Consider the following 12,974-nt stretch of genomic DNA (forward strand, 5'->3'; position numbering starts at 1 on the left):
TATCCTAGCACTTGAGGTGCAGAGGCAGGAGAATCACTGAATTTGAAGCTAACCTGGACTACACAGCAAGACTTGTTTCAACAAAAAAATGCCAAAAACACCTTGACCACCTTACACATGAATGAACATTCTTAGCATGTTTTTTGTGTGATAGCCAAAGAATGGAAACAACTCAAATGTCCATCAGCTAATCAATGGATAAACAAAATTTAGTTTATCCATGTGTTATGGACTGAACTTTGTCCCCTTAAAATTTATGTGTAGAATCCCTGAACATCATTGAGACTGTATTTGACAAGGACTTTAAGCTTAAGCAAGGCAATGGGAGCAGGGTAGTGGGGCTGGTGTCCTTTATAGAAGAGGAAGATACATCAGAGATCCATCTCTTTCCACACACACAAAAGGAGGTGATGATTGAGAACACAGCAAGGAAGGGACACCTACAAGGCAGGAAGAAAGGCCTTACCAGAGACCAACCCTGACGCATTTTGGATTCTAGAACTGTGAAAAAATGCTTGTTGTGTAATACCAGTCTGGCATTTTATTATGGCATCTCTAGAAGACATAATATACCATGCAGTGAAATATTTTTTGGCCATAAAAAGGAATTAATCATTTTATGGCTAATAATCCATTTTCAGAATGGCATGTAACAATGGAACATAATAAAATGTATGTTTCTCTTCAAATTCTTGATCCTTGTATTTTTCTAGGTAACTATATGAATTTCATGCAAAAATTCAAGAAATTACAATCTTCAGCATAAATAAAGTACTGATACATGTTACAACATAAATGAACCTTGAAAAGCAAGAAGTGAAAGGCCAAATAATATTTTATGGTTCCATTCATATGAAGTGTCAAGAGTAGGCCACAGAGACAAAAGTCATTTTTTTATTTTTTTGGGTCTTTTTCCTTTTTATCGGTACCAGGGATCAAACTCACAACTGCCTGCTTGCAAGGCAGGTGCTTATGCTGCTGAGCTAAATCCCCAGCCCCGAGGAAGTGGGGAATCGGGGTAATGAGAACTTTTGAAAGTAAATGTAGTGATAATCACATAACACTGTGAACTGCTGAATTGTACACTTTAAAATAGTTAAAATGAATTTGTTAAATTAATTTTATCACACACACTTTAAAAATATTTTATTCCGAAGGATGTCCTTTAACGTTCTTTGTCAGCTGTAAGCCGGGTGTGTGGGCTCATGCACTTGGGAGGCTGAGGCAGGAGGATTGTTGAGAGTTCAAGATCAGCTTAGGCTACAAAGTGAGCCTAACTAACACCAGCCTGAATAGCACAGTGAGACCTTGTCTCCAAAAGACCAAAAAAAAAAAAAAAAAAAAAAATCCTTGTCTATAGCTCTGCTGATTGTTTCTTTTGTTATGTATGAAATTTTCTTTTGCTTACATTTTCACGAAGTAGACTTAAAGTCAACGATTGTCTCATACTATTTAAAGATACTGTCCATTGTCTTTTCCCATTATTTCTGACAAGAAACCTGATGTCACCAATCTTTGCGTGTTTATCTTTTTTTCCTCTCAAGCTCTTTAAGACTCTCTGTGTCAGTGGTTTTGAGTAACTTGATGGTGATATGCCTATGTATGTAGTTCACATTTACGTTTCATCTGTTCAGAGTTTATGGAACTTCCTGGATCTGAATTTATCTTTTTCACTCTAGAAAGTTTTTAGCCATTATTTATTCAATACTTTTTCTATCTCCCATCATTTGTCAGGAATCCAGTTTTCCATAAACTAGTTCATTTGATCACTAATCATTCAGATAAGTGATGTTCTGCTTGTATTTTGGCATCCTTTTTATCCGTTTTGTTTTGTTTTTTGGTACCATGGATCGAACTCGCCACCTCACACTTGCCAGGCAGATGCTTAGGCCACTGAGCTAAATCCTCTATCCATGTACTGGTTTATGGTTATTTTTTACTATCCATTTAATTTTGGATAATTTCTATTTTTGTGCTTCCCTGTTCACTAATTGTTTCTTCCATAATGTTAAAATCTATTAAGTTTATCACTATGTAATGCTGGCTGGCCTCAAACTCACAGCAATCCTCCTGCCTCAGCCTCCCAAGTGCTAGGATTTCACAAATGTACCCCCACACCCAGCTCTGGCACTAACTTTAGATCCTTGACAAGTTGCTTACTCTTATACTGCAGCTTCTTTATCCATAAAAGGAGTGTACTATTACTATCTACATCAGAAACTTGTTTACAAAATATGCAAATTACATGAAAACACACAAGTAGGGGCTGGGGACTTAGCTCAGCGGCGTAAGCACCTGCCTTGCAAGCAGGCAGCCATGAGTTTGATCCCCAGTACCGATAAAAAAAAAAAAAAAAAGAAAAAGAAAACACCTAAGTAGTTTCTGTAATAAGAAGTGCTCCAATAAATGTTAGTGACTATCATTGCTTTCTGGGGACTTTTTTTGTACTGGGGCGTTGAATCCAGGGCTTTCACGCTTAGCATCACTGCTTCACTGCACCTTAAAATAACATATTTTTGGCTGTGATGTGGACCAGTTGGCTAGTAACCGTTTGTGAGAACTGACATCTGGGCACTTGCACAAATCTATCTTTACTCTCCTACCAAGCTACATTCTAGTCATATGCAGCAAAACCATGAAACAATTTATGGTATTTTAAGGTTTGTCAACTATAATTCAGAATTATATAAAATTGCATAAATGTTATTTATTTTTATAATTTAGGTTTGTGTGTCTTTGTGTGCTGCTGGGGATCAAACACAGGCCTTTTGGGTACCAGAAAAGGGCTTTCCACCCTTGCCTCTATATGTAGTTACTTTTAGCAATCATTTTAACTTTTAATCAAGACAGTTTTTAAAACATAAATTATGGAAGAATATTTTTTAAATTATCATTATCACTATTTTTAACCTTAATGTGCTAATGGGGAAAAAAGACTCACTGGTAATTTTTTTCAAAAGAAGTTTTACCTTCTCTCTATTAAATGACAGTAAATCAAAGAATAATGGAAATGACTTAGAAACAATAAAAACCTCAAGTGTTGATAGTTTTATTCACATGAGTTTCCTTTTAACTTTTTATAGTCAACTCATGATGAGTACTAAAATCCTAGTGTTTTAAAAATACTAAAGTACAGTATTTGACAAGTATGAGCACTGATGCTATAAACATTTTTAAGTATTTCTCCTGTTTCATTTATATAAAGGCACTCTCAGGTGTGTCACGGAATGAAACTGAATATGCACCTGCAGTTTTACTAGGTAATGCCAAATGATCCAAAGTGATCACACCAGCTCACATGCCCATACCAGGACACAGGTTCCTATGCCCAGTCTTACTAATACTTCCTGTTTCCATTCCAATTTTTGTCAGCATGAGTACTCTTCCAGAACTCTTCTCTATTTTTAAAGTTAAGATATAATTTACACATAGTAAGATGCATCCCTTTTAGTGTTCAAACTCAACAGTTTATATTTTCTTGTTTCCTTTAATTCAGGATAATTCCTTCAGATTTTTTTCTTCTAATTCACTCTTCTGCTAACTTCTGCAAGCTTTTAATTTTAATTTTCTTTTATAGTTTTATTATGCTTTTTTAAAAATCTTGTCATTTCTATAGTCTTTGCAAACTCAAGTTCTGTTGTTTCTGCTTGCTCTTTATCATGGTAACTTCATTTCCTTATAGGTCATGTGACTTTTTTTTCTTTTGGTACCAGGGATTGAACTCACAACCTTGCGTTTGCCAGGCAGGTGCTTACCCCACTGAGCTAAATCCCTGGCCCAATCATGTGATTTTTAAAAAATTATTTTTTTAAAGAGTCTTTATAGCCCAGGCTAGTCTTGAACTCTCAATAATCCTCCTGCTTCAGCCTCCCAAATCCTGAGATTACAGGAACCTGCCACCATACTCAGCTTTTGATCATGTGATTTTTAACAATATTTCCAAATTTCACAAATTTATCTGTGGGAATTGAGATAGATCTAGGTTAATGATCTAAAGGCTCCCCTGGAATTATACTGTCCCTAGGCACTAGTAACGTGTGACTCTTTAAGTTTAATTAACATTAAGTAAACCAGACATAGTGGTACATATCTGTAATCCCAGAACTCCAGAGGCTGAGGCAGGAAAATCACTGAGAGCTTGAAGCCAGTGAGGGCTACGTAGTAAGCTTCTGGGCAGACTGAACTACATAGCAAGATTCTGTTTCAAAAAACCTAAATAAGCAAATAAATATTAAAAATTAAGTATAATTTAGTTCCTCAACCATGGTAACCACATTTTTAAGTTGCTTGTGGCTGCAGTACTGGATAACACAGGTCTAAAACAGTTCTGTCAATTCCAAAGGTCCCATCACAAACCATTGTTCTAGACATTTTTCTGTTTCCTTCTGCTGGGTACCACCAGGCATCACCATCCTGGAAAACTATTTTAAACCAAACTCTTAGTTTGAGGGGCAGGTGGGAGGGGATTGGAACCACGCAAATGAAATGAAATTGGACTGCAAAGATGAAGCCTTGTTGGAATTAGATTCTTGGGAAATTTTTCACAGTACCATTGCTATAAGTCAGAAGACACTCATGGGTAAAGTATTTTTTTTGCTTTGCTCAGATGATGACAGTAATGTTGGACCCACCAGGCTGGATATGGAAAGTCCCTGTATGCTGAGTGAACCACACCCTTTGGTGTTACCACGAGTGCCACAGTCTAAGATGCTGTCCGTTACCTCAAATCTGGTAAGTGCTAGAGGAAACTTAGGACTGTTCTTGCCAGAGGAAATTTGCTCTGAAAGTGTATCACTCAGTACTTTTTAAGTACACTTGTTTGTTTATTATGACAATACAATGACTCTTTGCAATGATCAATTTCAGTTTAACAGCAAAGTAGGGTTGATAAATAATTCTTAGCACTTTGGAAGAAGCACCGGTAAGCTGTACCATCTAGATTCAACTGTGCGATCAGCCTAAGTCTATTTTGGGAAGTATCAAGGATATTATGATGAAGAGGGGTTAACAACAGATTTTCTGTGCTTTTTACGTCTGTCTCTTAAAGTCCTTTTTGTCTTTCACTTTTTTTTTCTCTTAACTCATGCTACACTTTTTTATTCTTTAATATACGAATGACTTTTTTATCTTTGGGTATTTTCCTCAATGAGAAAGTCAAGGGAAAGAGAAAACCTATTTAAATCTGTGAACAAGGACAAAATTAACCATTTCTGGTGGTGAACTTAGTCTCATTCCCATATAGTGTATGTAGTCCAATTTTCTACATGATGGTTTCCTAACCTTACTTATAGCAAAAGAAAAAGGGCAGGTGGGGGCAAGGGAAAGAAAAACACTGTTAATCTTTGGGCCATGCTCATGAAGCTTTGGTTTTATTATCATATTTAGTCATAAACCTTATTAGTATATTGACCAGGTATTATCCAGCTAGATTCACAGAAGAGGTATTAAAAATAAAACTAGCGGGGCTGGGGATTTAGCTCAGCGGCATAAGCACCTGCATTGCAAGCAGGTGGTCGTGAGTTCAATCCCCGGTACCGATAAAAATGAAAAAAGAAAAAAAAAAAAAAAAAAAAAAAAAGACCAAAAATAAATAAATAAATAAAACTAGCAAGGTTCATTACCCACCTACCACGTCAGAAATGAACCAGACAAATCAGTACTCCTTTGGTGGTGATCAAGCACTCTGAAGTAATCTAGCTGTGGTTTAGCCGTAACCCTGACTAGTTAACTAAATGGTTTTGGCTGCTTAACAACTAAAGAATACAGAAAGATTAACTTAAAACATTCATGAGAAAAAGAGGAAGGAAAATACACTCTGGTGGAGGAGGAGATGGTAGAAAAGGCACTGAGCTGATCTGAGTTATAAGCAGGGCTCTAGGGTAGTGATGCCAAGATTAAATTCTTATACCATTAGAATAAATAGGATTAATTCCTAATAAAGTCTTCAGGATTTAGGTTATCAAGGCAGGCATGGCAGAGTATCTGTAGTCCCAAGCAGTAGAGAGGCTGAGATAGGATCATTTGAGCCCAGGAGTTTGAGACTAGCCTGGGCAGCTTAGCAAGATGCCATCTCAAAAACAAAAACTAGGATCGAGGTAATCATTGAGAGCTGACTGCTCCTGGGGAGTGAAAGAAAAGAGGTTAAATTTGTATATAATTTAGGGTTAATCTGTAGTTGCAGCCCAGTAGTTAAGACGCTGGACTAGAGTTCAGGATTACAGGGTGACAAGGGAGATAAAGTCTGTAAGCGTGTACTCATTTATTTGTTTTTCTATTGCTGTTTCCTGCATTATTTGTGGATTTTCTACTTAGGTTTTGTTTTCTATTGTAAAGACCCTCACAGTAGTCATCTTTCCTCTAAGAGTGGCTATTAATTGCTTTCATTTAGCTTCATAGGAGGATATCTCCAACTTGCTATCACTCAGAAATGGAGAAGACAGAAAAGGACCCTATCTTCAGGACTATGGGCCAAGATAGTAGAAAAGTTAAGGCATAGAGAGTAAATGTGTAAATAATCTAGTTGGAAATACTAACTGCTGGCAAAGTTGGGAAATCAAGCAGGTATCTTAACTAACCAATAATGAGTAATGTCTTCTTTGACACTTAGATGAGCTTCTGTCAAGCAAGTAGTCATCAGCCAAATGTGAACGGTCTCTTGGTTCATGGGATGCCTCTACAGCCAAGAAATCTCTCCCTAATGGACAAGCTCCTGTAAGAAGTACAAAATTTTAAGACTACAGAGTTTAAATCAATCACTAATAAAGAGAAAGCAAAGTCAGTTCACTGCTATGCCTTCCTGAATGCCTGCCAAGGAACCACAGATGCACCCAGCGGTAAAACATCCAAATCTCTACCTGCAGGGAGCTGGCAACTGAAAAGACACACGTGGGTTAAAAGGCCTAACTACGTAGGAGGTTTTAGTGACCAAGTACCAAGCAAATGCTAGGTAGAGTGAACAGTATGGCAGCCCTTAAAAAGGAGGCATTTTGGTGAACAGAAGAGCAACAGAGGCATTTTAGGCAGGAAAAAGTGTAGGAAGAGGTTTGGAAATGGGAAAACTAAACATTTAAGAAGATACTATTTTTGCTACAGTAGAGTAAGAAGACAGACAAGAGAACTTTAATGCTTTTGGTCAAATATCATTGACAATTTCATAAAATTAAAATAGGCCATGGTATGATTAGTAGGAAGAGACCATGAAACTAATGAACATGGTGGCCGGGCAGTGATGGTGTTGAACATCATGTATCCCTGCTGTTGCATGTGCCCTTCCGTTGCTTGGTATTCCACTGTAGGGACACAATGCAGTTTATTTTCCTGTTAACATTAGGGTTATTTCCAGACTGAGGCTCTTATGCATAAAAGCTCGTTTAAGTATTCTTTTTTCTTTTTGGAACCGGGGATTGAACTCAGCACCTCATACTTGCCAGGCAGGTGCTTATGCCGCTGAGCTAAATCCCCGGCCCTCTATAAATACTCTTCCATGGATCTTTATTTGTGGACATATGGGCACATTTTTGGGGGGTTAATATCTACAAATGAAAAAAATCTGCAAGTGAGACAGTGATGATAGGTTCGTGTTTCATTTTATAAGAAACTGTCATATAACTTCCCAGAGTAGTCACACCATTTTACATTCCCACCAGCAAGTTAGTTTCCGTTGGGAAGCACATATATTTAAATCAGGAATGTAAAAAGTCAATGGAATATAGACTGGATTGCAGTAGTAGGAATTCTTAAGGCATCTACACAGGGATTGGGTGTGCACTTGAGCAGCAGCACAGGACGGGAAATAACTTGAGATAATTATGAAATTCTATAGAAGCAGAAATCAAGTTCAAAAGAAATTTTTCAGGAAAAGATGAGTTTCTTTTGGGCTATGTTCAGTTTACAGTGACAGGCCATCTTGTGGGAAATGAGGAAGAGATCAAATTTGGAGACTAACCTAAGTCACTTGGCTGGAGTTGGTAACTGACCCGAGAATCATGAATGAGAAGCTCATAGAATAAAAGTGAACATAGGCAGCTAAAGCCTAGACCTCTTGCAATTAAAAAGCAGTGATGAAGTCTGGAAAAAAACAAGGCATAGGTAAGTGAATGACTGGAGGCAGGAAGACAAGGTCTCATCATTCTCAAGGTTTGAACCTGTTCCTTGATGGGCACTCTCCCTTCAAAGTTCTCCAAACACTGAAGCATATTTTGTGCTACAGGACAGTAAAATCGCCCAAAAAGCTGAGATTCCTAAAAGCCACATGAGCAAGTGGCAGACCTTAGCTGCTTTATTTTCCCTCCATTTCACTTTTCACTAGGCAAATTACAGTGTCTTAGATGTCATAATATTCACCTTCTCACGTGGTTTAAAAAACAAAAACAGAAAATCTCCAAATCTGTAAGGCAGTGTTTAAGACACTGAACTGTTAGGCATAGGACGAAAGCCATATTTTGAAAATGTGATCTACTGTGGTCTCACTGCACTGGACAGCTTGCGCGTACCCTCTCCCTACCCCCAGCTTTCAAATTATCCTAGCCCCAAGCCCTGTGGAACTGCTCTCATGACTCCGTTTTTGTTTGAATAGTGTCCTCCTTTAAGACTAGATTCTCATGGCTGTGCTGTAGATTCTGTTCTGGAAAGTAAGTTACTGACTGAAAACTTTTTTGTTACTTCCCCAAAAAATGTTTTAGAAGAAAGGTGTTTACCAGTGAGTCTTATCTTCCTGTACGTAGTAATCTTTATTTCATTGTGGGTTTTTGATTTGGCCACTAGAGATCTTGATGACAAGCTACTTATGAGGCCTGGGTCCAGTACCATCTTTCCAACCCGAAATTGGCCAAACCGAGCCCTGGAGCTTAGTACATCATCTCTGTCACATACAGTACAGTCTGCCAGGAGACGTAACCCCCCACCACGTACCCTTCATCCGATCAGCACAAGCCATTCCCGCACTGGAACGCCAAGACCTGTGGAAGAAATCCTCAGAGGATCCCGAGTGTAGGTTTCAAAAGCAGAATTTCCACAATATGGTAACACTAATGAATTTTACAGAGAATATGAAATCTATGCCTAAACTATTCACTAAGTAATCATACAATGGATTGTCCATTGGTTTAGAACACAAAGAATTTTTTAAGTAGGGTTAAAATTTAATGAAATAGATACTGGATGTGTTGATTTAGCTTAAGATTTATATTTCTAAAATATGTTAACACCCTAATTTTCCAGAATCCTTTGAGATCCCTTAAAAATATGGGTAAACTTTCTGTGCACATTTAAACCCTGCTTCATTTGTTTTTTAATCCATTTGTTTGTACTCAATTTCATGCTTTTGCATCTTGGTGTTTGATGGTCTGAAGCCCAGTGGCACCCGACTCATTTTCCTCCCCCCCACCAATGCCCTTGAGTCGGAACAATCTGCTACCACCTATTGGTACAGCTGAAGTGGAACATCTGAGCACTGTGGGGCCACAAAGGCAACTGGTAAGTCTCTCAAGAGCATTCCTTCTCAGAATATGTGCTGTGTTCTGTCAAAAGTGCAAACTGCGTGCTAATTTACGACAGTGGGATTGGTGTTGCTTGACCTCCAATGGGGGACACATGCAGTGCCCATTAGTCTTAACCCAGGTCACTCATCTCCTTTGCAGAAAGCCCATGCCCAAGGCGATCCCAGTCGAGCTCGAAGTGCTGTGATGGACGAGCCTAACCGTCAGCAGCCCCAGGAGAGGATCCTTTTACCTGACTTTTCCAGACCCAATACAACTCAGTCATTTCTGGTAAAGTGACCTGCTTCCTAATTTGCTTTTGATAGCTGGGAGAAGTGGGGGAAAACTCTAGTTTGTTAGACCTAACACTTTATCTAGTGGTTTAACGCCAAGAATAAACATGCAGTTCCAGTGATAATAGCATTCTGCGTATATTTTTGTTGATATTCAAATTGCCCATTCATTCGTCAACCCTACAAATTACAAATTATAAACAATTTAAGTATTTTTGAGCACAAGCAACAATTTTTTTCTTTTCCACTTGTGATTTTCTTTGATACAAGCAACAATGTTAAACCCTGGTGTGTGTGTTATATGAGCCTGGCTTCTGTCTACCTGCTCTTGTGGAATTACATCAAAATGGTATCAGAAGGCTGAGGAGACCAATGTAGGCCTTTTTCCTCCTGGTGTTTAAGGGCTAATACTGTCTTCCCATTTACTGTGCAGTTACTCATTCTTTTACTTTTAAGCAAGACAGGAAAAAGCCTGATTGGGAGCCTTGCGCGTTTGTACATCAGGGGTACAGCCCACGTCATCTGCTCAGCAGCAAGAGGACTTGTGGAGTGAGGGAAATGGCAGTGCTCCTCTCAACCCAAAGCCCCACATCATGTACCACTTCTCAGAGCGGTGGTCTTGGCAGCCTGTTTATCACAACCCATGACTCTTCCACTGTGTCAGCCTCAAGTACTGTATAGCCTTTCTTCTGTTAAGAGTAATGAAAATAACACGAGGGGGTTTTGTGTGTTTCCTGGTGCTGCCATAACAAATGACACAAAGTAGGTGGCATAAAACAAACATTCTCACAGCTCCCGAGGCTGAAGTCCAAAATCAGGCTCCTTCTGCAGACTCTGGAGAACCTTTGCTTGCTTCTTCCCACCTTCGGTAGTCTCCTTCTTGGCGTGCAACTTCATCACTCCAGTGTTCGCCTCATCATTATGTGCCCTTCAATCCTGTGTGCTTGTGTCCAAGTTTCTTTTTTCTTATAGATAGTCGCTGAACTCAGAGCCCACCCTAATCCAGTAAGATTTCACTTGTTTTTTTAAGACACAGTCTCACTATAGTGCAGGCTTGATCTTGAACTCATTATGAAACCCAGGGTGGCCTGGAACTAGCAGCAACCCTCCTGCCTCAGCCTCCCAAGTGCTATTATAAGTATGGGCCCCAACATCAGGTGATTTCACCGTAATTCAATTACACATTCAAAGACCATATTTCCAAATATAGTCCCATTCACAAGGGGCCATGAGTTTTGGGGGTACACTATTGAGTCCAGTAGACCTCATAAGGTTTAATTCAGGAAGATACTCACTGAAAATAAGGGCAAAAATACAAACACTTCTGATTTCTTAAATCCCAGAAAGCCTGAGAACATCTATTGAATTGGTCATCTCATAATTTGATCCAAGTGACATATATTAAGCAATGTTAATAATTATATTATATAGCTATACTTTCAAAATGTAATTCTGGTTGCCTCAAGAATAAAACTGAATTCATGAAACCTTTTAAGTCTAAGGTTCCAAAGTCTAAATAAATTTCTAACAATAACAAAGAATTATATATGCTAGCAGTTTTTCTCTGTATCTGCTGTCACAGAAAGGAAGATGAGCTGGGCCGGGGGTTTAGATCAGCAGTGTAAACATCTGCCTGGCAAGCATGAGGTCGTGAGTTTGATCCCCAGTATCAAAAACAAAAAAGGAATATAGCTAATATTTCAATATAATTAATTGTGTTAATTCTTCTACCACTGGGGAAGAAAAAAAGCTAGGTGAGTTCTGAGGCCTGGAGGGAGGGAGAGACTTGTACTCTGCCACTATACCCATTGGTGCTTTCTGTAGAATAAGGATCAGTAAACTACAGTTCACAAGTTTTTGAACCTACCACCTGTTTTCTTAAGTAAAGCTTTATTGACCCGGAAAACCTATGATATCTATGTGACTCTTTACAAAAAGTAAATTCGCTGAACCATAATTTCTACAATATGTGGCTTCACTAAAAAAATTTTTCAGGGTCAGGGGTTTAGTTCAGTGGCATAAGCGCCTGCCTGACAAGCGCAAGGTCGTGAGTTCAATCCCGATTCCAAAAAAAAAAAAATTTTTTTTCTTCTTTAAATCCCCCAATTCCAGTGCTCTGAAAGGGCATTAAAGGATGTTTTTTTTTTTTTTTTTTTTCTTTTTCATTCCAAAAGCCCAACAGGATGGCATATTTCCACGGTATTTATTTCATAAAGCTAAAAATATACAAAGTTAAATTTCAATATGTGGTAAAGTCTTATCACCATTACTGAAAAGGGGGGTTTTGTTTTAAAACACAAAATAATGAGAAATCAGGTAAAATTCCCTTGGTAGCTAACAAATATAAAACCCTATAGACTGTTTTCTTAAAGACATATTAATAAAATTATAGAATGTGTAGCTTTTACACAAGTTAGCAAGTGGCTTTGGCTATCTTTTCCTTCAGAATTTTATCCAGTGCCCTTAGCTAACTTTTTTCTCAGGTTGGCCAGTGATGCCTTTTGCAATGTTGCCAATTTCATGTTTTCCTCTGTAACCCTGTAGGATTTTCCTTTGGGAGAACGAGCACTGTAAGATGTCTCTCTCCTTTTCTTTTAGCTGGACACACCATATCGCCAGGCATGTGCAGTTGAGCATCCTCATCAGGCCCGACCCGGCAGGGGAGCCACAGGGACAGGTAGGGCTGCAGATCTTACCTTACTACTCTGACTGTTAACGACCCTGCCTTCATCTTTTTTTCCCCTTTTTCTCCCTTTCCGTTTCACTCTCCCTTTCATTCCTCCAGATTTTCTTATATTTAGTTTTTCTGCATTTGTGGAAATCACCCAAATTTATTTTGGAAGATTGGGTACAATAAAGAGTTCAGTTTCTCAAAAGTAAACCAAACTTCTGCTGTTCTTTTCATATCATGTAATTAATCTTTCACTACTCTGGTAAACTTCAATTTTTTTAATATAAAAATTTGAACAAAGGGGCTGGAGATTTAGCTCAGTGGCCTAAGTGCCTGCCTGGCAAGCATGAAGTCGTGAGTTCGATCCCTGGTACCAAAAAAAAAAAAAAAAAAAATCTGAGCAAAGTTAAGTCATTTTTGTAATATCTAAAATATTCTTTTAGCATACAGCATAGATTTTATGTAGGCAAAGCCCATATTGCCATGAATTAAACTTCTTTTACCTGTCAAGCCAAGGTAAGTTCTAAAATGTCA

The 12,974-nt window shown here is 38.4% G+C and overlaps 2 protein-coding genes across 12 annotated transcripts in view; one reads left to right on the top strand and one right to left on the bottom strand.

Annotated features, from left to right (window-relative positions):
* Fam149b1 (family with sequence similarity 149 member B1) overlaps positions 1-12,974 on the top strand; it is a 47,744-nt gene that overhangs the window by 33,559 nt on the left and 1,211 nt on the right. For 8 of the 10 annotated variants that reach the window (XM_063239323.1, XM_005005328.4, XM_063239324.1 and 5 more), the window contains 6 exons: positions 4,607-4,731; positions 6,608-6,711; positions 8,764-8,988; positions 9,351-9,474; positions 9,639-9,767; positions 12,368-12,446. In XM_063239323.1, coding sequence (XP_063095393.1) covers positions 4,607-4,731; positions 6,608-6,711; positions 8,764-8,988; positions 9,351-9,474; positions 9,639-9,767; positions 12,368-12,446 — 786 coding nt within the window. The remainder of the gene's footprint in view (positions 1-4,606; positions 4,732-6,607; positions 6,712-8,763; positions 8,989-9,350; positions 9,475-9,638; positions 9,768-12,367; positions 12,447-12,974) is intronic. The other 2 variants (XM_023566645.2, XM_063239326.1) reach the window with 1 other exon arrangement.
* The window catches only part of Dnajc9 (DnaJ heat shock protein family (Hsp40) member C9), a 32,606-nt gene that overhangs the window by 11,273 nt on the left and 8,359 nt on the right, over positions 1-12,974 (bottom strand). The window lies entirely within an intron of this gene.

The sequence above is a fragment of the Cavia porcellus genome, unplaced genomic scaffold, assembly GCF_034190915.1.
Source record: "Cavia porcellus strain 051 isolate PalLab524CR breed Dunkin Hartley unplaced genomic scaffold, mCavPor4.1 scaffold_28, whole genome shotgun sequence".
NCBI classification, from domain to species: domain Eukaryota; kingdom Metazoa; phylum Chordata; class Mammalia; order Rodentia; family Caviidae; genus Cavia; species Cavia porcellus.